Source organism: Choristoneura fumiferana, chromosome 9, assembly GCF_025370935.1.
Source record: "Choristoneura fumiferana chromosome 9, NRCan_CFum_1, whole genome shotgun sequence".
NCBI classification, from domain to species: domain Eukaryota; kingdom Metazoa; phylum Arthropoda; class Insecta; order Lepidoptera; family Tortricidae; genus Choristoneura; species Choristoneura fumiferana.
The window spans coordinates 11,087,220-11,114,823 of NC_133480.1; the positions used below are offsets into that span (position 1 = coordinate 11,087,220).

The 27,604-nt window shown below is 36.4% G+C and overlaps 4 protein-coding genes across 5 annotated transcripts in view; 2 read left to right on the top strand and 2 right to left on the bottom strand.

Annotated features, from left to right (window-relative positions):
• The window catches only part of Flo2 (flotillin-2), a 320,392-nt gene extending 314,957 nt beyond the window's left edge, over positions 1 to 5,435 (bottom strand). For both annotated transcript variants that reach the window (XM_074092311.1, XM_074092310.1), the window contains exon 1: positions 5,164 to 5,435. In XM_074092311.1, coding sequence (XP_073948412.1) covers positions 5,164 to 5,212 — 49 coding nt within the window. In that variant the 5' untranslated portion in view covers positions 5,213 to 5,435. The remainder of the gene's footprint in view (positions 1 to 5,163) is intronic.
• A 427-nt stretch (positions 5,436 to 5,862) lies between these two features.
• On the top strand, positions 5,863 to 13,968 carry LOC141431234 (serine/threonine-protein phosphatase 4 catalytic subunit-like). Its single transcript, XM_074092321.1, has 7 exons — positions 5,863 to 5,966; positions 6,107 to 6,290; positions 8,252 to 8,404; positions 9,272 to 9,390; positions 9,798 to 9,979; positions 10,693 to 10,882; positions 12,788 to 13,968. The coding sequence occupies exons 2-7, from the start codon at positions 6,141 to 6,143 to the stop codon at positions 12,915 to 12,917; spliced, it is 924 nt and encodes a 307-aa protein (XP_073948422.1). The 5' UTR covers positions 5,863 to 5,966; positions 6,107 to 6,140; the 3' UTR covers positions 12,918 to 13,968.
• On the bottom strand, positions 13,724 to 16,136 carry LOC141431235 (NAD-dependent protein deacylase Sirt4-like). Its single transcript, XM_074092322.1, has 4 exons — positions 15,727 to 16,136; positions 15,453 to 15,643; positions 14,819 to 15,046; positions 13,724 to 14,387 (listed from the first exon to the last, which is right to left on the bottom strand). The coding sequence occupies exons 1-4, from the start codon at positions 15,893 to 15,895 to the stop codon at positions 14,061 to 14,063; spliced, it is 915 nt and encodes a 304-aa protein (XP_073948423.1). The 5' UTR covers positions 15,896 to 16,136; the 3' UTR covers positions 13,724 to 14,060.
• Positions 16,137 to 25,419: 9,283 nt separating this feature from the next.
• On the top strand, positions 25,420 to 26,329 carry LOC141430829 (elongator complex protein 5-like). Its single transcript, XM_074091687.1, has one exon. It carries the CDS (start codon positions 25,555 to 25,557, stop codon positions 26,308 to 26,310), a length of 756 nt encoding a protein of 251 aa, XP_073947788.1. The 5' UTR covers positions 25,420 to 25,554; the 3' UTR covers positions 26,311 to 26,329.
• The last annotated feature ends 1,275 nt before the right edge of the window (positions 26,330 to 27,604 follow it).

A 27,604-nucleotide genomic window follows, 5' to 3' on the forward strand; every position in this document is an offset into this window, starting at 1 on the left:
TTATAATACGTACTCTTGCAAGCGCCGTTGTTAGCGCATTACCTGACAGTACTACAACAATACAATACGCACCATACTGAAGGCGCGTATTGGAACAAGGAGGCGTAAGGAGAGATCGAGGGGTGGAAACAGTGGATCTCCCGGGATCCTTATGGATCCCAGTATATTCCGTATTATTGGTACAATTGTGTCACTACCATCAAGCCAAGGAGATACAGGTACATAGTTACCCGATGACTTCATAATCAAACTGTACTGTGATGCGGAGCATATATTATATTTTGTTAATGATTGATACGGATATGAGCAACATGTATTATACCTTGTAATAAACCGAGTTACATCCTCATGTGTTGTGGTTGAATCATTCTGACTCCTACCCTGGCGGCAGGCTCACCAACTCCACTACAGGGCTAGTGAAGTTTGCGTACATGTACGTAACGTACCTACTACGTACGTACGGAATTATGAGCACATAATAATACCTAAATGTGTAAGAGAAGAAATATTTTTTATTCAAAATTGTAATGAGAAGAGGGCAATAGTACCATATAGTACTTTCTATACTTATAGGTACAATCACCTGCATTAATATCTGCCACAGCGGAGCGTGCAAAAATATCTGACACGTCCTTCCGGCCCTAGAAATAGAGTCGTATCAGATATTTATGCACGCTTGTTGTGTCAGATATTAGTGCTGGTGACTGTACAATCTATTTTCTTTGGTAATCTAAAAATAATTCATTATATAAATTATTACAATAATAGAAACACTTGCGTAGCTACCGGAGGGCTAGACGGGGCAGTGCTCCGGGGCGCCCAAGCTTAGAGGCCATTCGGACTGACTTACAATCTATAAATTACAAATCTGGAGTACGTGAAATTCGGATTACGACGAATACGGAACAAACGATTTTAAATAGTTTAGTTAAGGCCCTAGTTTATTTTTTGCCCCAGCTACCTACCTACCTACCTAGTAACTAAAGTTCGAAAAGCTTCTTTTTAAGTTTTATATTTTGCCTCAAAGTTGCCCCTTCCTGGTCAGGTACCTCCCTCACTCATCTACGTTACACATACCTACACGCCAGTGTCTGGGTTTGGGTTACAGAAATGGACGAATGTATATACTTACCCAAATTTAACTTAATCTGTTCTGACCTTAGATTATATTAAGGTTCAGACGTATAGGTACAGACAAACACACAAGTTGGTCCTATGTTACGGCACAGTACCCTTAGTGTAAGTTTTCTGTTACAAAATACATCTCGATCGCGTTCGCGTTAAAATCTCAATTTATATGGAAATACAAAAAAAGTGCCCTTAGTGTAAGTTTTCGGTTACAAAATACGTCTCGATCACGTTCGCGTTAAAATCACAATTCATATGGAAACACGAACAGCGCCTCTAGCGGAACGTTTGCGATGTTCGTGTTTCTATACAAATTAAGATTTTAACGCGAACGCGATCGAGACGTGTTTTGTAACCGAAAACTTACACTAAGGGCACAGAATAGAAATAGTACAGTAATAGTACAAGTATAGAAGGTTCTCACTTTTGATGTTGACGAAAGCCGCCATTTTATATGCCTACGTAATTTTTATTAGCATAATCACCGCGCACAATCAAGCAACATTGAACTCTAGTTCTGCGCGCGAAGGTCGTTATTATTCAGCACCAATGTTTTGGTTTAGGATAGGGTTGTAAATCAATAAAAAAATAATACTCACATATAACTTAAGCGTAAATTCGGACATATACTTAGTTTTCTAGCATTTTTAAATTGACGCGCCTACGATCTCCGACGGTCACAAAATGGATAATTGTACAAGGTCGCGTGCCGAATGCGTCGTCGGCTGCCTCAAAGGTTTTGTACGCCCGCAGTGGGCATTGGTAAATCGCGAATTACCTATCTGTTATTTTGTCGCACTCGCACTTAATATAGTATAGTTTCGAACAGAATTGGGTTAGTTAGTGTAATGTTATGTACAGAATATGAATATATGTGGCTTTATCTGGGAAAAGGTACCTTGTTGTCGGTTCTAGTTTCCGAGATAATCGCGTTTAAAGTAAAATGTCGAAAAAAAACATTTTTTCTTTGTTTACTCTATATTAATAAGTAGGGTCCAAATTTTAATTTGACAGAGACACAAGTTTTTAAATTGATTTTTTATGAGTCAAAACATCCCTTAAAGTTTAGTAAGAAAAGTACCTTATTGTCGGTGCCGCTCTTGAATGCTTTCTGTGCGCTCGGTATCGGTTTGGAAGACGAGTCGGACGTCGGTACTTTGTCGGCGCGTCATCATCATCATCATCATCATCATCCCAGCTTATATACGTCCCACTGCTGGGCACAGGCCTCCTCTCAGAAGGAGAGAGCTTGGGCAGTAGTTCCCACGCGGGCCCAGTGCGGTGCTTGTCGGCGCGTAAAAAACGTCAATCAGAATCATCATAAAATGCGTTTAGTTACAGTAAGGTAAATCATCAATAACTGGGCACCATTAAGCGGTAGCCAGTTAGGGCCTTATCACACTAGCGATTTGCGGGCGAGTTGAAAGCGAGGCGAGCGCGCAGCGAGTTCGCTTTGAGCGTGTAACGATTTCACCGCGAGCACGCAACGATATCGCCGCGAGCGCGCATCGATGTCGCTGCGAGCGCGCAGCGAGTTCGCTGCGTTAGCTCCGAAGACGCCCTATTATTATTATACGAAAGTCTACAATATGGCGTTTTTGGCACTAAAGCAGCGAACTCGCTGCGCGCTCGCCTCGCTTTCAACTCTCCCGCAAATCGCAAGTGTGATTAGGCCCTTATTGACGATTTACGCCAATTTGTGTCTTTATAGGTTGATTTATAATAATAATAATAACGATTAATAGTTACAACTACAAATCAAACACATTTTTTAAGATCTTATTCTTAACAATGTCACTAAACATTTTACGTCCGACATTAAGGTACCTTTTCAAATACGTTGATCATTCTGTGTTTGTTGAGACAAAATTATAGGTTTTTGGTAAGAGTTTTAATACTACAGTGTTCTTAAATTAAAACTATTAAAATTAATCGTAAGTTATTAGTCGTTTTCAAATGATAATCACTTCATATCACTAAATATTTTACCACCGACGATAAGGTACCTTTTCGAAAATATATAGTGATTGTACAAACTTTTTACTAAACTTTATCTTGAATTTTGAGACTGAAAAAACTAGTTTTTTTAGATTTGTTGAGTTAATTTGGTCTCATTTGGCTATGTTTTAGCGTACTAAATACAATAAACGTTTGTTGATTTTGACTGTTTAATTACATTTGTAAACCACAAAGTTATTTTTGGTGATTTTTTTTTTATATAATTAACAACGTTAATTCTAAACGGAGTAGCTCTTATTTAGTGTCCAATTACGAATGATATTTTTTTTTCCTTTGATAAAATCTAATGGAAATATACTATAAATAGAAAAATTAGTAAAAAATCCATCAACCTTTTTTTTTACTTTATGCACTTTGGCAAGGTAAACTATAGGAAAACAGTTGTCCAATTACAAAATTGTTCTTGAAACCTGAAAGCCCGTACAATCTACTCTTCAAATATCATGCTATCTAAGTAACTTCCAACAACAACATACTTTTATTGGGTGTATAAGTTTGAATTCTATTTTCTCATAATAAATAACCTTTTCTGGCTTTTGAGGTTCAACCTTTTTTTTTAAATATCTATTAAACCTACATGCATGTTTCTTACATGGTTCGATAGCTTAACGTATGGAGATTATGGGGATATCAATAACTCAATACCGACAACAAGGTACCTTTTCCCACATAACGCCACAAATATGAATGCAATATTTTTTGCACTCATCGTGAACCAGTTTCACGAAAATCACACAGCTACACGTAGCATTACGCGACGCGACTAGTTCGAGCGAGAGACTGCGAGTTTGCGTGCCGGGCGGTGCTCATAGGCTCATAGCCCTAGTGAGTTAACCCACGCCGGCGTGGGGTGTTTTGATACTTACAGAATCTTACCTTTATCGCGGAGTGCGTCGCGCCTGGTTACGGTCCCGTCTTATTCTTTTAAATTATGGAAACCTAAATAGTAGATTGTACAACAAGAGCATAAAACGAGCCATTTTACCCAAGACTTACATATAGCCACCCGAACCGGTACGGTACGGCGAGGGTGGATAGACGTCGAGGGGAAAATGGGTTTAATGCTCGAGTTTTACACTGAGCTTTTCACTTAGATTGCGAGGAAATGAAATATTGCTATTTCATTTCCATTGTGGAAACAATTGTTCACTTTCTATATACCTACCTTTTATTTTTCACGCATTATTATATAATTATATCAATAAAACTAAAAAAAAAAAAAAAAAAATATTTTTTAGTTTTATTGATTTATTTTCATTGATTTGATGATGTTTAGTTTTATATGAACTAAAAATTATTAAAAAAATATGTAGAAACTTTTTTTGTTTCGTGACTTTTGACACCTGATTACCTTGGTATTAAACTTAGATTTTACTTTATGCACCCGAGCATAAAATGACATTTTAAGTCGCCTACATCCAGCATATGTACACGAACTTTACGAGCATGAGAAGTGAAAAGATATTTAATTTATTAAAAGCTAGGCAGTTACAATAATCCTGAAAAGGTTAAGAGCAAACTGACTGAGCTCAACAAACATGTAATACAATACCTATATTTTTTATACATAAGCCGAATACTTAATCAAATATTCATGGTACAGTCACCAGCACCAATATCAGACACACAACAAGCGTGCATAAATATCTGATACGACTCTATTTCTAGGGCCGGAAGGAAGTGTCAGATATTTTGCACGCTCCGCTGTGACAGATATTAATGCTGGTGACTGTACCTTTCATGGTATTCATGGTTTGGTTACCTATGTCCCAAAACCAATACTAACAAAAACATTTTTATGTTATGAGGCATTGGTTGCAATGATTTATTTTATCTACTATGTATTCTAGATTCACAACTGAATAACATCATTCATCATTATAATAATCCAGGCATGCAAACCAAACAGCATCTTATCTATCAACTTGTCAAATTTGATTACACATTACTTACTGTCAAAATTTAATTACTTCAAAGAGTACTTAATACTTGATTTTTTTTTTATTCGTATCGTACCTGACACAATTAGCGCCTCATTCGGCCCAACAGTGTGAATGTTTCCCATATTTTCCTTTTTTTTTCAAAAATAAAACACGATGCACGGACACTATTCACACACCACACACACTATAAACAAAACAACCACTAGTACTACTCCAATCGATACGCGATACGCGGGTAACAGATGCAGAAATATTCGAATTAGGGAAGCAAGGCGGCTTTTACACGACTGACACATAGGTACTTATACTCTTTGCGACTGACCGATATTATTATAGACAAGGACGGTGCCTGGAAAACTGTCATAAGGTGACGTTTAATATCGCAATACTATTCCATATAAAAAAGTAACATTCAATATTTATCTAAAATTACAAAGTAAATACAAAGAATACCACGTCGGTAACATGTTTCGGAATAAAGACGATATTTTATACAATAATAATTCAACATGTACTCAAAATTTCAACACGGAGACGGAGTTATCGTGCAAACAATACTTATATTGGCAATATTAATTTCTAAACGAGTACAATACAAAACCGTTCACCCCGTCCCACCAGCCGTCTCCTTGTCGGGCTTGTCCGGCTGGGCTACTACGAAACTCGTAACTCGAAGTTCGTATCGTACCGTCGCTCTCGATCTCGTATTAAATACTATAAGCGTCAGCGGGACGGAAACATACGAAGTTTGAGTTTCGTAGTAGCCCAGCTGTCTTGTCTACTCTGTTTCCGTTTCGCAAACGTAACGTGTTTGTAATGGCGGATTGTGATTGTTTGTAGAATTTCAACGTTTTGTAAAAGAACACCTGCTTATTTGTTAGTACTTTACTTTTACATTTACACAATATAATATTCTACGTAATGTATCCTATGGCAACGCACTCGAGACTAGTTTCCTTTGAATAATTTATCAGGCATCAATTTTACTACTTACAACTATTATTTTTTTGTTATAGGTTTGTCCTTGTGATTTAGTTAAGAGTTAGTACAATGTCTGACACGAGTGATCTCGACCGCCAAATTGAACAGCTGAAACGATGCGAGATTATAATGGAAGCCGAGGTGAAAGCGCTGTGTGCGAAGGCGCGGGAGATCCTTGTAGAGGAGAGCAACGTACAGCGAGTGGATTCTCCCGTCACGGTACGTAGCTTTAGCCAGTTCTTCTATTACTAAATGTTCTGATAAATTAATTTAGGAGTTGATTCTATGTTTATTACAAAGAGGGTAAAGTACTAATCATGGTGTTATTGCTCATTGTCAGTTAAGAATTCTGTTATGATTATGACTAATACTTATTGCATAAACACATCAATTTTATTGTAATTTGTTCATTTTCAACTTTAAATAAACATGCTTTATTTATTTATTTAGCCTTTTGAACTGGGTGAGAGCTGATCTGATCTTTAGACTTTGTTGAATTTGATGTAGGTTGAAGATGTCATTGGATGTCTCTCAACTCAGTGTGCCTGTTGGCAAAGGCCTCCTCCGGTAGCTTCACGGTCACGTTCACGGTCTTGAGCAACTCTTCTCCATTTGGATCCTGCAGTAAGGTTAAGCTCGTCCTCCCAGCACATTTGTTGTTGTCCTCAACATCTTTTGCCATCTCTAGGATACCATTGCGTTATAATTTGGCTCCACTTTTCTTGTCTGGATCTCAACATATGCCCGGTCCATCTACATTTCTGTAGCTCTATTTTTTCCAGGATGTCGGTTAGTTTGGTTTGCTTAGAAAATGGATATTTAGGTATGCCTTTGTAATATAATATATTATGTTCAAACTTCAAACCTAGTAAGATTAGTTTTTCGATAGAGTTTTTTATTATGATTTTTAAAACATACTAGCAAATTGAATCTCTGTGAAACTGGAGTTTCTCAATAACCACGTTAAGGTCTTAAGTACTACATCTGTTAAAACAAACAAGAATGATGAACAAAACAATTGCAGCGGCATGTGTTCCAAAAATTTCCCACCTCCTGTCCACACATTTTCAAGCACTTGACAGTCTTAAGTGTCCTTCAATTCTTGCTAAAGGCTGTTAATTGATTTTGAATATTATTCTTCATGTATTTTCTTTGTTCTACTTGAAAAAAAAGCCAGGTTAATAGGTAGTTATTTTGCTGCAGTTTCATTATTAGCAGAGGTCGGAATTCTCGTGGCAATTTTGAGCTGTCATATGGACTTCTCATTTATCAACTTCCAATATTCATATGTATTATTTTTTCTCGGGTCTTGGGTGTTCAATATGTACTTAAGTATGTATCTATCTATATAATTATATTATTTATCCATTGCTTAGTACCCATAACACAAGCTTTGCTAAGCTTACTTTGAGACTAGGTCAATTATATTGGTGTGATCGTCCCCTGATAGTTATTTATTTATTATATTGATACATTACTTATAGAACACAACATATTAAAGAAGACTAAAAGTAGAGGTAAACAACAGTCGGTCTTATCGCTAAGTATATTGATAGCAGTTCTTGTTGCAATCTCTTATATTTTCCGTATATTTGAGTATTTTATCCCGTCATTTTGAAATATAATCCACGTGATATATTTCAAATTTTTTTTTTTTACTAATGAGTAATAATCACGAAAAACCTTAGAAGATATTACTATAATTCCTATTTAAAATTATCAAAAAGTTGATATCCAAAAGTTATCTTGAATAGATCACTCTTTAGCGATAAGACCGCCTGTTGTTTACCTTTCCTTTTAATCTTTCATTATAGAACACAACATATTACAGTATAGTTAATGTATCGATATAATATGAATTGGCGAAGTCGATAAATGGGAAGTCCCTATGACAGCTGAAAAATGCCACGAGAATTCCGGCCTCTGATTATTAGATTTTATATTTGAGTGCTTATTCCATATGATTTTCATGGGCACATTTTTGTTGACATCATAGATTGTTACGGTTTCAGGTTATCTAGTAGAAGTAGCACAGTAGTACAGGCAGTCTAAAAAAGAATCGAAAATTACATCAAATTCTATTACTCATTCGTAAAAAATGAGGTGGTTGAAAGCTCAAATAATGACCCAAGTTGTTTTTTATCATGTTAAATAAGTTACTTACTAATATTTTTTTGTAGGTGTGTGGAGATATTCATGGTCAGTTTTATGACCTGAAGGAGTTATTTAAAGTGGGAGGAGATGTTCCCGAGACCAATTACCTGTTCATGGGAGACTTTGTTGACAGAGGATTCTATTCTGTGGAGACTTTCTTACTACTACTGGCACTAAAGGTTACTTTCATAACTACTAAAGAGAATGAACTTTCTGTTAATCACATGGCTATAATATGATGATCTTGCTAAAATTTTAGAAGGTCAAAAAGCTTCAAGTAATGTAAATCAATTTTGTTGAAATACCTATTATTAGTTAACTATATTGCAAAAAAAAGAGAATATGCATGGAACCTAAACTCTCTTAATCACTTGATGGGATACAAAACTGAAAAATAATACAAATTATGTAAAAATAAAAATAAGGAAGATACAAGTGAGCGTACGCATTTTAAATCTTTCTAAAAAATAAAATTTTACATGTACTTTCTATGGTTGTTGTCATATGACGTCATATAATAAGTTAGATCTCTCCATCTCAATGACAATGTATATTGACCATATCTTATTTATATTTAATTACTTCTTCAAAAACATAAAAAATGCTTGCATATTCCCTATTATAGCTTTTTTGTTGTTGGTACTTGATTATCATCAAGATTAATTTAATTTTTAAAGCAAGATTTTTATTTTTACTCTCTATTGTTAATTAACAGGTCAGATCACTTTGCACTAATGTTGAACATAGCATTATGTGAAAAATACAATCTGGTACATCATCATTTTCATCAACCTCTAGATAGAGAAGTATAATGTCAAATTTTGGACCGTATCTCTATATTGAGAAGAAAGTTTCTGCAAGTAAATAACATTCAAACATTATTAATATTTACACAGTATGTCATAATTGATTATTTCAATAAAATTATATTATCTGTTAAAACTTGTGGCAAATTTCATCTTTATGTAGGCAAAGCATACAGAAGTTTACAATTTATAATAGTAGATAAATTTAATATAAATTTTGAATATTTTTTCTTTATGTAGGTTCGGTACCCGGACCGCATCACACTTATCAGAGGCAACCATGAGTCCAGACAAATCACCCAAGTGTATGGCTTTTATGATGAATGCTTACGGAAATATGGATCTATCACAGTTTGGAGGTAAATTACTGTGATAATTTGGTTGAAGACTGTACCAGTTTAAAAGGAGTCTGTTGTTGGTGACAATTATTATGGTAATAAATAATATTGTGAGTTCTTCAAGGCCATATAGGCTGTTATTTTTTTTTGGAACTTTTTCATGTAGACATTCAAGACATACTTACATTAATGTTAATTTATGCGGACACCATAATCAAAAGCTAAAATTAAAACATATTTTTTAATTTTTCGAAAAAATTAAATGTGCCTATCAATTACAAGAAGACTAAGCATTTTAACCATTTAATCGAGAACAGTGACATTTTTATTGGGTATTTTGAAAATTTGCCCACACATTTCTGTCATTTTAAGGCAAATCGCGTCAAGGGTTTAAATATGGTAATAAATTGAGTTGTTCTCCGCTTCAGATATTGCACTGAGATATTTGACTACCTCTCACTGTCAGCCATCATCGACGGGCGGATATTCTGCGTGCACGGCGGCCTTAGCCCGTCCATACAGACGCTGGACCAGATCCGCACGATCGACAGGAAGCAGGAGGTGCCTCACGACGGACCAATGTGTGACTTGCTGTGGAGCGACCCTGAGGGTAATGCTGCTTCCGTTAAGACTGCCATTCTTGTCCCAAAATCATGCCATTTTAAGACCAAGACAAAATTGACTTACAACAAAACGCTTTTATGGTGATATAAATAAAACTGCATGGAAACAGTGCTGAAGTAGTAAGTGGTGGTCTCTACAGATGGCAATAAATGTTTGCTAGTGGTTTTGAGCGAAATTTTTGTTATTTATATCAACGGAATCGCATTCAAAGTTTGAAAGCTTCAAACGCTGTGTCCTAGCTATGAGAATTTATTTTATTACCAGCTTGTTTAACCATGGCTGAAATCGTAATTAATATTATATACATGTGAAAGTTTGTGTGTGTGTGTGTGTGTGTGTGTGTGTGTGTGTATGTGTACGTGCGTGGGTTTTGTCTGTGTGAGTGCATTTGTATTACTTCTTAACACTAAATAAGTAGACTACTTTTTATCCCAATATTTCATATTATCTGAATAAATTTCAAAATTACAACAATTGGGATTAGAGACCAGGAATTTGGCGCAGGTGTTCCATCTGCGACCATAAATGAAATCCATGACGTAATGTTTGGGAATTCACGTAGGAATTTAGTAAAATATCCATTCAACTGCCAAATCTAATGGTTTTGTGTGCGAAGCCGCGGTCAAAGTCTAGTAAATATATAAATGCAAGGTGGCATAGTGTATGGCACTCGTAACATTGTACTTGTGCTTTATACAGACACACAAGGCTGGGGCGTGTCGCCGCGCGGCGCGGGCTACCTGTTCGGGTCCGACGTGGTGGCGCAGTTCAATGTATCCAACGACATCGATATGATTTGTCGCGCGCATCAGCTGGTCATGGAAGGTTACAAGTGGCACTTCAATGAGACTGTTCTTACAGTCTGGTCGGCGCCAAACTACTGCTACAGGTCAGTCCAAGAGTTCTTACATTTTCACATATTCGTGCGAATTTGAATGACATATTTAATTAAATAAATCCAACGTGAGACAGACGTTAAGACTTTTAAGGATTGAGTAATCCGGTTTTCACAGGTACATTAAATATGAGTGAGTCTCACAGTAGTTTCATGTTCAAAATGTTCAAAGCTTTTATCTTGTTGCAATTCAATTTTGATTTATATTATTCTGCTTGCCATACTTGACTTTAACTGCCATAACGAGTTTTACTTTAAGGTGTTGATAAACTTGAGCATTCACTTGTAACAGAACAACAAACAGACCTGCTCCGAAATTCGAAGTTCGTATCGTGCCGTCCCTCTCACTCTCGTATTAAATAGTATAAGTGTCAGAGGCACGGAACGACACGAACTTCGAATTTCGGGGTAGCCCCGCAGAGCCAAGAATAAGAGTCAAACATTGCTACGAACATTTACACGATCATTCTAGGGACCGCTCTATACCTTCCGCCGCCTAACTTTGCCTAAAAGTTCATTGCCCCAACTAATACCACAAAAACTATAAAGGTATAATTCCAATAATTAAATAGGCACTATACCGTTAAGCTCGCGTTTGCTCGAACACAATCCGGGAGTAACGTAAAGACGTCGCATAAAAAATGTATCTCAAAAATGCGTTAAAACTGAGTATTAAGTAATGAACTTTTAGGCAGATTTATATGGCGCTAGTAAATTATCGTCAAAAATTTTATTATTTACGATGACGTCGGAAGGATGCTCGGCAAAAGTCTTGAAGCAAATTTACCGTCGTTTCACATGAATACTTGATAAAACACTCCTGTTCATTTTGTGAGCTTTTACCTGTAACACCAACACCAAGTTTTAACATTTGATGCTCATTACCAATAAATGCTCAAGTTTATAACCTCTACATTGCTACTGCCAAGACTCACTGGTCCAATTCTAATGCAATACTATGTGTACTACCTATGTTATTCAGAGCTTTGATAATATTTTATTTCAGGCGTCTGTACAAACAGAAGTGTGTATGGCATGGAGGTAGAACCATACTGAGTGTCTGACAGTTATGGACGACATGATAATATTATTCCATTATAATTAATTTTAATATTAATTTTTTTTTTCCTTTGCTACCTTTCTAGTAGAAGATCCGAACTTGAAAAGATATTCACCGGTCTGATAATAGAATGAAATGTATTTTTATAATAAATTTAGTATTTTAGAAAACGTATTAGAAATGATTTTGCTAAAAAATCCTGGACAGGCAGTTTTTTTTATTTTATTTTTAATGATTTTTAATTAAATGCAGACAACCCTATATCAACGTGTTCACAATAAAACAGCGCTTACGTTGATATACAATTTGTTCTATTATCTAATCAAATGAAAGTAACTGGCAACATAATAACTGGTTAAGTTTATACCTGGCAACCCAGTAGTTCGTCCAGGTAAACAATAGCAAACCCAACGTCTACATATTCTATATGTACTTTTAAGTTAATGTAAAATTGTCTTATAATCTCCATGATGCAACAAAAATTTATTAAAAATCTTTTTTTTTTTTAATAATTAAAAATAGCCTGTCCAGGATTTTTTTAGCAAATCCATTTCTAATATATTTTCTAAAATGCTAAATTTATTATAAAATACATTTCATTCTATTATCATACCGGTGAAGATCTTTTCAAAGTTTGGATATTAGACTATTCCTATTGTTACCTGCCAAAGCTACTATGGTCCAAATATCATTGTCAAGGATTGTTCTTACCTGATTCTGGACGTACACGGTACACAGAGATAAAAACAGTTTTTATAATGTAGCAAAAAAAAAGTATGGCTTTCGCGGAGTCTTGCTCTGTTCACTCTTTTAATTGTTTTATTATTAATTTTCTTCAGATGCGGCAACGTCGCAGCAATATTAGAGTTGAACGAAAATCTTCAGCGCGAGTTCACGATATTCGAGGCGGCACCGCAGGAGGCGCGGGGAGTGCCCTCCAAGAAACCACAGGCTGACTACTTCTTATAATGTTGCTTACAATAGATAATTGGAAAAGGAATGAACGTCTAGTATTACGGTTTTACTGTAGTGACAAATCATTTAACGTGGACATGATTTTATTGTGATTTTAAGACTGGTAAGTGTAACGAGTTGGACCTGTTTATGGTAGGTACACCAAGTTTTAACAAGACTTAACATTTGAATTCGGTACCTTGGGGTTTCAGCCTATTTGTAGATAAAGTTTTGAATTCGAACTAGATTGTGGAATGGAAGTCATTATAAAATTGGTTATTACATTATATATGTACAATATGAGAATAACATTTCTGCAAATGTCTTTCCATTAAGACCACAATGTGATGCAATATTTGCAACAATAATACTTAAAAATTAAACAAAATTGGAATACTTACACCAATTTAAGTAACCACAATGTACAAAATATCAACAGTTTAAGGCAAAACGTTACTTTCTCTATTATTGTATTTATATGTGTAATTTAATATATTTTTTCTGCTCATACTATCCTCCAACTTAATTGGACCATTGGAGGTGTTATGAGCGTTTGTCTTTACAGTGGAAAATTAAATTAAGATTTCATTGATGTAATTAAGTGGTTTTCTTAGTAGGTTTTACTGTGCTATATAAAGTCAGATACATAAAGTTTTACTTGAGCACTGCCGTAATTTTAATGTAGATTTGAAATAATTGTATACAATAGTAATAAATTAATGATGACATTGATATTGTTGTTAATGTTGACTTTATAAAGTGATCTCATGGTAATTCTTGTTATCACTTAGTCAGTATCTTGTACCAATTCAAATTCTCGATTATTTATTATTGCGGTTCCTAAAAGATGAAAATGAAAAGAGAATGACTGCTAGTACAGACACATAGGGTCCTAATTACTTATTTATTCCTTAGACATCTTACAGTTAAGTTCTAAAAAACCTCATTTAGATTATGCAATTTATCGAATTAAGTTTCAATTCAACTTCCCAATCCAACACTTCTGTAAATCCATTTTTGTATTCTTACTTCTTATTTTTTATCCATATTAAAATGAAATGCCAAACCAGCTTTTTATTTTGCAACCATTTTGCAACTGCATATAATTATTATTTACAACAAGGGAGCACCACACTATTATTTACTAATCTGAAATATTCAGCTATCAATTGAGTTGCATAACTTTGGTAATATTTCACCACATTTAGTTGACACTTTGATATCTACAATGTTATCCGCTCTAGTTGGTCCTATGTTCAACAATACAACTTCTTTGTTTTCTTCTTTAGCTTGTAGGATAATCCTATAGCTTGAGTAAACTGTCAAACTGGTTCCTAGTACAAACACACCATCACTACTTGCCACTTGACTCCTGACTTGCTCAACTCTGACCTTAGGAACATTGTCTCCAAAGAATACTATGTTGGGCTTCAGAGGCCCATCACACTTAGGGCACAGAGGCACTCTAAATTCGTCAACTTGCTCCTGAAACAAACCAAAAGCCGAGTTTAGACATGCAAGAAAAATCATGCAAGTTGCATTACATTGCGGGGCCATAAAGCAAACGATTTGTAATGGTCAATCGAGCGCCGCAATGTAATGCAACTTGCACAATATTTCTTGCAAGTCTAAACTCTGCTAAATATCAGCAATGGCAATTTCCACAGCATAATTTTAGTGCATGCAATGAATGTCGGTATGCCAATATAGAGCTACACATGTCTTTAGACAGTCCAGTATTAATCATGGAATGGAAATATAAATCCCTTTATTCCTTATCGCATGGAAATCTTTAAGAACCCTTCTTATTGGACGGAACACCGAGATGCATTGCATTCAATGGCGGACTAAGCTTGTTCAGGGCCAGCAACTTACATATTAGAATATTCTAAGTTAAATATAAAGCATAATCTTACTTTGGATAACTCAACATCACCATCAGGTCTGATCATAGTGAAACTGCTCTCCATAGCAGGGTTGTTTCTCAACATCACCTCTTGCAACTCTGTCCTGTCAATTTCATAAGGGCAAGACAGACATTTTACTATGTACCCTGATCCATGTAGCTCTATCACATACTCTGAACCAGCTTTTTGGTGAAGGCGGTCAACATTCTGGGTTACTACAGCTGTTACTTTTCCAACCTGAAAATTAAAAAGGAAAAATAAAAAAACTAGTTTTGAAATTACTCAAAACAATCATGGTTCTCAGCTAGCCCCCATAAATGTCAAGAAAGTGGTATGTGAAGCAAATAGTTAAAATATATACATGGAACAATTGAAACCCAACTGGCCTAGTCCCAAAGTGACAAAACTAATTAATTTACATCATCACCTACTAGCAATGGATGTGTAGGATCCAAATTTTATGTGGACAAGAAGTTGGCGAGACTGTATGATAATGCATCAGGCATAAAGGGACTGGATTTTAATAAAGCAATGAATACTAGAAACTTTCGAAGTGCAAGACCCCTGCCTCTGTCTACTGGTAGGTATAGGATAGGAGAGAGTTCTCTTTAACTTACTTTAGTGTTGAAATCCTCTTAATTACCTTCTCTAATCTGTTGATGGCTAAATGTGACCCATTTGGCTCCACACTGCTGAACCTTGGCCAACCCACAAAGTTCCTTGCCCAATACCTTTGTCTCACTTTAGGATACTTAACAAATTCCTGGTATTGAACGGGCTTGTGGTTACTGCGTGCATATAATCCCACTTCTTCTGATCTGTAGTCAGGTATTCCTGTTGATAAGGAACTTAACATATAGTTGCGGAATTTGTTTTCCCTCCATGGCTATGTTATGTATTTACAGCATTAGACTCACCAGATTCTGTGGAAATTCCAGCGCCAGTTAGAACTAAGATTTTTTGATGCCTGTTGATAAATTCTCGAAGGGTTTCAAAATCTCTTTGTTCAGGTGGTTTATGTTTTGGGACATACACGATCTGTCTCCCAAGTTTTTTAAAATGATTAGGAATAAAACGTGTAAACATGGCTCTCAAAGATTACAGAATCAAATTATATAAATCTATATTTTCGATGTGCTATTGATTTCACTAGACTTTGTTGTTGTTAATTTAAAAAAATATGGCTCTGTCCATTTGAGGACAATTTTGCCAGTGTCTAGTAGTTTTTGCCGTTGTACGGTACAAAAATTCTAGAAAACGAAATATGAGAGGTAATGGTGGATGAACGATGACAGCGCGAAAAACTATCTTCACTAGACTTTTTTTTTTTTTTTTTTTTTTTTTTTTTTTTCTGGCTCGCGCGGCTTGCGCATCCGCCACAGACGCGTAAAGGTAAGGAAACGAAATCAGTAGAAAATACGGGAATTTGGAATACGGAAAACGGAATTCAACAGGAGAAGATTACATGGGATTAAGACGGAAGAAATAAAGATAAGTATTTTACATAGGTACACATGATAAATTAAATTTCGTGAGATAAGGAATACATATTTAAATTTTAATATCATTATTATTTATAAATATGTTCAATAAGTTATATATAGTTATGTCATTAGAGGCTAAAAGGACAGAGATGGATGTAGGTAATGGGACCTTGTAGGATGTAAGCTGTTCATAAAGGAAGGAGTTGTCATGGAGAGGACATGAGAGAAATATATGATTAGTGTCTGCAATGCCCAAGCCACACTCACAAACATCAGACTCGATCAGTTTAAATTTAGCAAGGCTGGCGGGAGTACAAACATGACCCAGTCTCATACGGATAAGGCAGCAGGTAGCTCTCTTACCAAATTTAAATTTGCCAAACCAAGGTTTACACGGAATGCTAGGTTGAATAGAATAATAATATTTGCCCTTGATCTGGCAACTTTCAATCCACTTCTCTCTCCAGCTCTCTCTAAGAGATGAACCAGCGAGAGCGGCCAGATCATGACTGTAATTCTTATATGGAAAAAGATCACCATCTTTAACAGCTTCATTGGCTAGCCGATCAGCAATTACATTACCAGAAATATCACAGTGACTTGGAACCCAACCAAAAGACACTGAGTACCCCAAATCAGAACAATTGGCAAGGAGAGTTCTTAATTTGATAATGACAGGGAATATTACTTTGCAGTTAAATGGGAATTTACTAAGAGCTTGAAGAGCGCTTTTTGAATCAGTTACAATCAAAGTTTTTCTGAGTTTGGCAAGTAAGATATATTCCACGGCTTTAAGTAATCCAAAGCATTCTCCCGTAAATACTGACGTTTCAGGAGGGAGTTTAATTTTCTGACTAATTTTGTATTGAGCATGGTACACCCCAACCCCCACATGGCCAAAAGACGCATGTTTGGAAGAATCAGAGTATATATGATGCCAGCTATGCCACCGATCGTCTTTAATAGAATTAAAATTAACGTTAGGGTCCATATCATTTTTGGTTACTCCTAAATTGAGATGAACATCAGGAGATAAAGTAAGAGCAGAGAAATTATCACAGAAAAGGGGATATTCAGGATAGTGATAGGTTGGAGATTGTAGGGACCTGTACCTTTGGTAGCTTTTCACAAGGCACGGAGTTATTTTATGCGACCAATAACTAGATGATGTCAAAGAGTTATTTAATAGTGGAAGGCTTGATCGTAGGGGATGATTGGAATTTTGAAAGCAGCGAAATAAAAACTTATCTGACAAATATTGACGTCTTAAATGTAAAGGTGGTTCCACACATTCGACTTGTAGGCAATTTATAGGGCTTGATTTCATTGCACCACAGATCAGGCGTAGAGCTTTGGACTGGACAGCATCTAAACGTTTAAAGCCATTAACTTGACCCGGGATTAATAAGAATGTGCCATAATCGATGCTACTTCTAATCAAAGCGTTGTATAGTAGTCTAAGCGAAAATGGATGAGCACCCCACCAGACACCTGAAAGACATCGTATCATGTTTAGAAGTCGTTCGCACTTAGTTACAGTATAGTCGCAGTGGGGAACACCAGTAAGTTTAAAATCCAACACAACACCAAGGAAACGTGTAAAGCTTTTCGTTGGAATGGGGTGGCCATCAAAATTGACAGAAACCACAGGCGGTACCCTTGTCCTGGCGAAAGGAACCACGACGCTCTTAGAGTGGGAAATCTCAAGGCCATTGTCATCCAGCCAGTTTTTCAGGTGATTAAGGGATTCAGTTAAGCAAACTGAAGCCATTTCAGAATTTCGGTGTGAGCAATATACAAGCAAGTCATCGGCATATTGCAGAACTTTAACCTCTGTACCTAAAGTATCTTCTAGGTCATGGCTGTATATGTTGTAGAGTAGCGGGCTTAAAACCGAGCCTTGAGGTAACCCTCTCCACAAAAGCCTAGATTTCTTAGTGCCATCTACGGTAAGATTAATACACCTTCCTGACAGCATATTTATGATAAAATTGGAAAGCAAAAGTGGTACTTTAAGATTTTGAAGTTTTTTATGGAGGCGAGAAATAATGACATTATCGTACGCTGCTGAAATGTCCATAAATGCTGCAATCAAAGTATTGCCATCGGAAAATGCTTGTCTAATGTCCGTGATAAGAACAGCTATATTATCAATGGTACCTCTGCCACGCCTAAAACCAAATTGATTTTGGCTAAGTATATTGTTAGTTTCAATAAACCACTCTAGGCGATTTTTGACCAGATGTTCCGTAAGTTTCATTAGGACAGTGGACAGAGCTACAGGCCGATAAGAAGACACATCAAAAGGTTCCTTCTTTGGTTTCAGGAAAGGTAAAACATCTTGACATTTCCAAGCCTCGGGAATCTCGCCAGATATCAATATTTTGTTAATTAGTTTTAGGAAGTATAGAAGAGGAATATCATTTAGATGGGTAAAGAATGAATATGGTATACCATCTGGTCCAGGAGCTGAATCTTTAGTTTTAGAAATGACTCCTTTGAGTTCTGGTAGTGTGAATGGACCATTAAGCCCGCTCAGGTCCAGCACTGGAGATAAAGGAATAAACTCAGGAACAGTGGGTGGAGCGAGTTTATCCAGAAAATCATTTGCTAATGTAGAAGGAAGGTTGGAGGAACAGTCTTCTTTAAAAGCAGATCGAAATCTTTTAATATTATTCCAAACCACAGAAGGGTTTGTATTAGGAGATACAGATAAGCAAAAGTTTCTCCAACCTTCAAACTTCTTTTTTTTAAAAAGCTTTTTTGTCTTGTCTATTTCCTCCAAAACAAAATCAAAGTTTTCATTGGTGCTAGATTCTCTGTAAGCAAGTTCAGCCTCCTTTCGCCTCTTGGCCGCTGCAGTACATTCCGAATCCCACCATGGAGGAGAAGGAATGTTGTTTCCTCCTACTTTTTTCACTGGAAAAACATTATCAGCAGTCTCGACCATTATCTTTGCCAGAGCGGCTGCACATGTGGCTTCGTCGCTGTGTTCGATTGAAGGAAGAGAGGAAATTTTTTGATCAAGATGTTCCTTGAATGTGTCCCAGTTAGCGTTACTCAAATTGTACTTTAAACGAGGAGGGCTCTTTTGAGTAGGAGAGTTATTAAACGGAAATGACAGAAGAATAGTGAAATGATCACTTCCGAATGAAAGAGGAGAGACCTTCCAGGATAAAGAAGAAAATAAATTTGGACTACAAATAGAAACATCTGGGCAACTTATTCCCTCTCCAGGTGCAGTTCGTCGGGTGGGAGAACCATCATTTAGGATACAAAGATTATGGGAGTCCATCATATCAATGACTAGATTACCATAGGAATTGGTGGTGGAACTACCCCAAGATTGATGTTGGGCATTCAAATCTCCAAGAAGAATAAGAGGCTTCGGAAGCAGTAACAATATGTCATTTACTTCATTATAAATAGTTGAAGAAGGGTGAGGGATATATAATGAGACAAAACAGATATTATTAACGGAGACAGCAATTATAGATATATCATTGTTATGAGCAGGAAGAGGAATATGTGAATAAGGAATGCCATGCTTTACAAGCAAAGCAACACCGGCATATCCATCAGAGCGGTCCTCTCTTATACAAGAAAATCCTGATATCCTGAAATTGGATGAAGGCTTTAACCAAGTTTCTTGCAAGGCTATAATTTTTAAATTAAACTTATTTATTAAATAGAGTAAATCAGCTTTCTTTGGAATTATACTTCTACAGTTCCATTGAAGGATTTGAAATTGGCTGTTCATTATCGGTTAAGAGTTGAGTGAAAAAATTCATAATAGGGGCAGCGTGGGACGGTGAGATACTACTACCCAATCCAGATTGGGACAGTAACTTAATGATCAATAGAATTATTTCTTTCACAGATTGAGTGGTCTCATTAGATTTATAAATAGTTTTGTTAGTGACGGGCATGTCATAATCCCTTGTCAAGGCATTATGCGCTGCCACATCATATCCTTTAGATCTAGATTGGGGTGGGGAGCGAGGTTTCATAAAGATAGTTTTCTTATAAGATGTAGTTGGGCTAGTGTGTGAGTAAGATGTAGTTGGACTAGAGTGAGAGAAATCCTTTTCTGTTCCATTAGTGTTATTACTGAGTAATGCATCAGCATATGAAATTTTTGAGATAGGAGGGTGTTGTTTATTAGCTTCAAAATATGACACACAGCTCTTAGCCATGGTCTCCTTTATATTTTTTTGTCTCTCAAATTCTAGACATTTTTTATCAGTAGCAAGGTGAGAACCTTTGCACAGACAACATCGTATATGCTCATCATCAACTTCACATTTTTCTCCAGTATGTCCCTGACCACATTTGTAACATCTGGGAGTTGAGCGGCACTGACCTCTGACATGCCCAAAGCGACAACAGTTGTAGCATTGTATAGTAGGATATATGTATAGGTCTACCGGTAGTGCTGCATAGCACATGAATATGCGCTTGGGCAAAACTTGGCCATCAAAGGTAAGTACCACTGACTCTGTAGGTTTTAACTCACTGACACCTGACTCAATAGTTTCCTTTTTAGTCGTCTAACTTTTAATATCGGTCCACAGCCTATAGGAACAGAGATATTCTCTAAAACTTCTTCCTCTGACCACTCGGAGGGAACGCCTCGTACAATTCCCAACCGGGTGACAGAGAAAGTCGGGATGAATGTCTTGTAGTTGGATGCTGACAGTGCAGGGTTGGTCAAAAAGTTATTGGCAGCCTGAAAATCGCTGAAAGAAATAGTCACTCTATTTCTTCCAATGCGTTTCAGGCTCCCATTAACAATTTGGGAAATATTATTTTTCCTTAGAAATTTCCCAAACACTACTGGGTGTAGAGAGACATTGTCATTTTCTGAGATTTGCAATCGTTGTACATGTACATTAAATGGGGCTACATCTGATTTCTGGTACATCATTCTGCCTACTGGTTGGGGAGCTGTGGATGTCGAGTTAGTCAATGTTGAGCTGGTGCTGGTACTGAATCATTAGTTGCAGAAGGAGTGATGTGTTGTGGCTGTGGCTTGGGGTTGGTTTAGCGAATATATTATGCGTTCTTTGACGGCTTTCATCAAAATTACAAACACAATCATCTTCTTTTATTATTAATGCCTCGCCATGACGTTGTCTTGACCTTTTTTTGTTGCAGTGGCGACATGTTTTTACAGAGTGTCGTTTCCTGCGGTTAATATTATCCTGGCTACAAGAGCCATCAGTGCTTGATCCATCTACAATAGTTACATTGTGTCCTATGTCTGGGGCAGTCCCCCCTGGATCTTCAGGTAACTCCATAAGGAGTTACCTGAAGTAAAAAGATTACAAAGAACTTACCGTTATATGTCCAGTATATACACTATAACTTACAAAAAATATACAAATTTACATAGAATACTTGTACTATTATTTACAATACCCGAATAATCAACTCTTGTCAACTAAAAAATCAATTTTCACAATATTTGCAAAAACAATTACAAAACACAACCAAACGACCGAACGTTTCCCGCGCTTTTTTCTTCACTAGACTTGAATTGTCATAGTGGGTGACATTGACATTTATTGAATTTGATTTGCCATATTCAAATTAAGAAAACCCCCAAAACAAATGTCGGCCCACCCAGCATTTGTGTTTTTGTAAGTATAATTTGAATTTTACAGCGCATTGGTTTTACTGTAATGCTGTAATTTTTTATTGGCAAATAAATCCTATCCTACTAATATTATAAATGTGAAAGTTTGTGAGTGAGTGAGTATGTTTGTTACTTCTTCACGCTGAAATGGCTGGACGGATTTGAATGAAATTTGGCGAAAAGTTAGTTTATAACCTGGATTAAAACATAGGATACTTTTTATCCCGATATTCCCACGGGATAGGGATAAAATCTTGAAATAACAAACGCTGGAACAACAACAAACAAGTCATGAAATTTGGTATGTAGGTAGCTGGACCTCTGGAATAACACATATACTGCTATACATATACTGCTTCAGCGCTCAAACTGTACAATTTAAATATATACCTACTCCTCATCCCAAAATCGAAGCACCACGCTATTCATGATAGATATTCTAATATCTCGTAGATATTCTACTACCAACCATAAAACGCGAGGTTTTGCACTCATCGTGAACCAGTTTCCCAAATCACACAGCTACACGTAGCGTTACGTGGCGCGACTAGTTCGAGCGAGACTGCGAGCGTGCATGCCGGGGGCGTGCTCATAGCCCTAGTGAGTTAACACCCGCCGCACGCACACACTGATAATTTAAGGAGGATAAGTTTCTTTTAGTCAAGGCTGTGCGTGCTGCCGTCGGCGCCGTATGTTTCGATTTTAGTTCGCTCATCTTGCGCTCGTTCACCTTTTACGTAGAGATGATCACCTTTTACGTTCGTGTACTCGTACTTACATATTTTTTATTAGGTATAGTTGTAAAATAGTAGTGTATAGTAAGTGTAGTGTGATAGTTTCGTGCAAGGACACATAAAAAATAATATACCTACCTACCTATAAACAATATAATATAGTAAACATGAGTAGTATGTACACAGACGCCATCACCACTTCGGCGAATTTATAAATAATATCATTAAAATTAGAATAATAATAATAGAGCGGCAAAGAATTTAGTTTCTCTAGACACAGATATTAGAGAATTTTAAGTTAACTTTCATACTAAATTATTTGCCGGTAGGTAATTAATTATCTAAAAAACGCCCGAAAAAACGCTGCTTGAAAAGACAATTAAAAAGTAAAAATAATTATGTGCTACCTAGCTGTTGCCCGCGACTTCATCTGCGAAGAATTCGTTTATCTCTATCCGCGGGACTATGCTGATATCCCGCAAAATTAGCCTAAGTTAATTTAGTATAAAGTATCTAGTAATATTTTTTTATCTAAGCGTCGTCGGTGTCGGGGACCGCTAAGGTTAACATGAAACTAAATATGTTGTCTTTTTTAAAGTATTAACCTTAGCGGTCCCCCGACACCGACAACGCTTAGATAAAAAAATATTACTAGATACTTTATACTAAATTAACTTAGGCTAATTTTGCGGGATATCAGCATAGTCCCCGCGGGATAGAGATAAACGAATTCTTCGCAGATGAAGTCGCGGGCAACAGCTAGGTAGCACATAATTATTTTTTACTTTTTAATTGTCTTTTCAAGCAGCGTTTTTTTCGGGCGTTTTTTTTTATTTTTGCTGGCGTTTTTTAAGTCGGGGGTTTTTTAAATTTTAAATTTAAGTTTTTATTTCCTGTTTTTTAAACTTTGATATATATATTTTTTAAAGTGTACTAGTGTGTTGGATATCCTGGCTGCAGCATCAGCTCATCTTGTTGCCACCATTGCATTGTATGTAGAATCAAATACTGATCAAAAGGAATCAAAGACGACGACATATCTGCTATTATTTTTTCAAGAGTATACTGGTGTGCTGGATATCCTGGCTGTAGCATCAGCTCGTCGTGTTGCCACCACTGCATTGTATGTAGAATCAATTACTGATCAAAACTATTCCAAACACGACATATGTGCTATTATTTTTTATAGAGTGTACTAGTGTGCTGGATATCCTGGCTGCAGCATCAGCTCATCGTGTTGCCACCATTGCTTTGTATGTAGAATCAAATACTGATCAAAAGGAATTAAACACGACATATCTGCTATTATTTTTTCAAGAGTATATTGGTGTGCTGAATATCCTGGCTGCAGCATCAACTCGTCGTGTTGCCACCACTGCATTGTATGTAGAATCAATTACTGATCAAAACTATTCCAAACACGACATATGTGCTATTATTTTTTATAGAGTGTACTAGTGTGCTGGATATCCTGGCTGCAGCATCAGCTCATCGTGTTGCCACCATTGCATTATATGTAGAATCAAATACTGATCAAAAGGAATTAAACACGACATATCTGCTATTATTTTTTCAAGAGTATATTGGTGTGCTGAATATCCTGGCTGCAGCATCAGCTCGTCGTGTTGCCACCACTGCATTGTATGTAGAATCAATTACTAATCAAAACGAATCCAAACACGACATATGTGCTATTATTTTTATAGTGTAGTGTGCTGGATATCCTGGCTGCAGCATCAGCTCATCCTGTTGCCACCATTGCATTATTGTAGAATCAAATACTGATCAAAACGAACCCAAACACGATATATCTGCTATAGTTTTATTAAGAGTGTACCTACTAGTGTTCTGGATATCCTGGCTGCAGCATCAGGCCGAGAATTCCATAATCTTGCATAGCTATATAGCATACATGAGTGTTTAAAATTTTAGGTCCCAAATATGTTTGAAAGTAAAGTAATCCATTATGCGTCTAAGATTCCTACCGCAGCGAACAAAAGAGCTGATCTTGAAACGGCTGAACCGATTTTGATAAATCATGTCTAAGATCCATCGCTAGAAAACCAGCTTTCAAATAAAAAAAACCGCATTCAAATCGGTCCACCCGTTTAAGAGCTACGGTGCCACAGACAGACACACAGACACACAGACATACAGACACACAGACACACATAGCGGTCAAACTTATAACACCCCTCTTTTTCGTCGGGGGTTAAAAATAGACATCGACAACCCTAAGCGTCCGCGTCGGAGTAGGCAGTTGAGTCTCCTAAAGGGTCGGAGTGTGCATAGCATACTTGTTCTCTTTTACTATGCAGACTATGCTGCAGGTGTGCCAGGTGTTGACTATCGGCTTAGGACTTCGGAAATCAACAAAAAGGATATTAAACTCAGTACTTCACTTTATTTAAGATATTGAAATTGCTTGGTAGTTATGATTTGGCTACATTTCCGTGCAAGGTAAAGAGCGCATAAAATTAAATTACCTATCTCTTACAAAGATTATATTCACAAAACAATTTCACTCACGGGAAACTTAAGAAATAGCAACACGACACATCTTTCCTTGCACTATTTGAGCTACTGTTAAAACCACTCCCATGATGGTATTAATTTGACGTATTAATGCTGCAGATGTTCTCTGATAACGCAAATTAAACTTTGTGCGCACATAGCAATAAGTACTATAATAGTTCGTCGTACAAGCGAACACAACTACACAAGCGTTCTGTCCGGATGCGTGCGATATGAACTCGTGTCGTTATTTTTTTTTTCTAACCTATAAGTCGAACTGTAACTTATGCTAAATTGCATTTTTATTTATTTTTATTATTTAGTAGGTTACTAGCAAAGATATGTTACTAGTTTTATCAATATCTAATCTGTGAGATGACCCTCTATAGATTGAAAACAGCACCAACAGTTTTAGTGGAAGATGACTATGACAAAAATATATTACCTCTTCTTCTAGAATTGGCGAATAATGAAAAAAACGAGTTGCACTTGTTCTGTTATGAAAAGCCTGCTTCTTTTTGGGGATGTGTGTTCAAAAATAATGTTGTATGCCACGAAGATTTCAATGTAGATCAACTTGACAAAGTGGCACATCCAAAATGTTCAGTGATAATAGATTCCATAAACCAAATGTATCTTTCCTTAGGTTGGAGCGAATGCTTAAAAGTTTTAAAGCAACTTATTTTCAGCCCAAATGTGATACAACTAATACTCATTTTCCACAAAGATTGCTTACCACATTCCTCTAAACTACAAACAAATTTACATCACTTAGCAAGTGCAATTGTTTCATATGATACAACAGATTCTTCCAAAATATGGGTGCAGTTGAAAAAAAGTGGGAAAATCGTTAAATCTGAGGAGGTTCTTACATACGATAGCAGGACCTCCACCCTAAAATCTACTATTGTAATAAAAGACCTGAACAAAGAAGAGGAACCAGCAAAATTAATGCCAAGTAGCCTGACTACATTTAAAATAGAAATGGACCAAACGGAGAAACTTGAGAAGTACAAACTAAAATTGCCCTACATGAGTAAAATTAATGAAGGCGAGAGCAAAGTGTACTATGAGCCCGATTTTGTAGATGACTGGGATGAAGAGGATCCTGATGAAGATCTTGACATTTGAATAAATTTATTTGATTAAACTTAATGTTTTCTTTTCCTAGTCATTAATGGTGTATGTAAATCAGACCCACTGAAGCTGAAAAATCAATATTCAGACATTATTTTATGAATCATATCCTTTTACTAAGGTAAAAAGGTTTTGCTAAGGTAGGTAAGCGTAAGCTCCTCAACCAATTCAACTAATTACATTATAATAAAAATCCACCTCTAATACCTTTAAATGCAAATTTTTGTATAATATATAATATTATATATAATCAGAATCTCTAAAACAGCTACAACTATTTCAATAAAATTTGGTATTTGGGGGTTTTCGGGGATGACAAATCAATCTTGTTTGGTCTTATCTGTGGGAAAACGCTTATTATCGAATTTAAGCTTGAGGTTTGCTCGGTCGTCGCCGGGTACTAATAATAACTATGCAAGCTAAAATTAATGCAAGTGTATAAAATTACACCTTGCATGCAATAGTTTTGATTTTGACTGCAAATTGCAATACCGTTTGGTTGGATACACGTTGTTAATTAATTATTATTTTAAACTATTATCCTACCACTTTGTGTAAGTATTCGACAAAATATTCGCGTAAACGAAACAGGTGCATAACGAGGGCTACTACGAAATTCGAACTTCGTGGTATAAGACCAGAACACGCACCGCTTCATCTATAGGTATATTATATCATCATCAGCAGCCAGAAGACGTCCACTGTTGAACAAAGACCTCCCCCTAAACACGACAATGAACGAAAACTCGCCACTCGCATCAATCGGTTGCCTGCAACTCTCGCGATATCATTACTCCACCTAGTGAGAGGCATGCCGGCCAAAGCTTCGTCTTCCGGTTAGTGATCGTCACTCAAAGACCAGATCCCAACGATTATGTGTTCTTTGAGAGATGTGACCCATCCATTGCCACTTCAAAATTGCGAAGGGGCGGTTCGTCCGGGCGGCAAAATTCCATAGTAAATAACTAGATAATAAATCTTATCTTATCTTACTAATATTATAAATGTGAAAGTTTGTGAGTGAGTATGTTTCTTAATTCTTCACGCTGTAACGGCTGGACGGATTTGGATGAAATTTGGAAAAAAGTTAGTTTATAACCTGGATTACAACATAGGATACTTTTTATCCCGATATTCCCACGGTATAGGGATAAAATCTCTAAATAACAACCGCTAGGCTTAGAGTCATGAAATTTGATATGTAGGTAGCTGGACATCTGGATTAAAACATAGAATACTTTTTATCTCGATATTCCCACGGGACAGGATAAATCTCTAAATAACAACC

Coding starts and splice junctions, on each gene's coding strand:
- LOC141431234 (XM_074092321.1), top strand. CDS start 6,141: ATGTCTGACACGAGTGATCTCGACCGCCAAATTGAACAGCTGAAACGA. Junction 9,391..9,797: donor GGATCTATCACAGTTTGGAG/GTAAATTACTGT, acceptor TCTCCGCTTCAG/ATATTGCACTGAGATATTTG. Junction 10,883..12,787: donor GCGCCAAACTACTGCTACAG/GTCAGTCCAAGA, acceptor AATTTTCTTCAG/ATGCGGCAACGTCGCAGCAA.
- LOC141431235 (XM_074092322.1), bottom strand. CDS start 15,895: ATGTTTACACGTTTTATTCCTAATCATTTTAAAAAACTTGGGAGACAG. Junction 15,047..15,452: donor CCATCAACAGATTAGAGAAG/GTAATTAAGAGG, acceptor TTTAATTTTCAG/GTTGGAAAAGTAACAGCTGT. Junction 14,388..14,818: donor GTGATGTTGAGTTATCCAAA/GTAAGATTATGC, acceptor GGTTTGTTTCAG/GAGCAAGTTGACGAATTTAG.
- LOC141430829 (XM_074091687.1), top strand. CDS start 25,555: ATGACCCTCTATAGATTGAAAACAGCACCAACAGTTTTAGTGGAAGAT.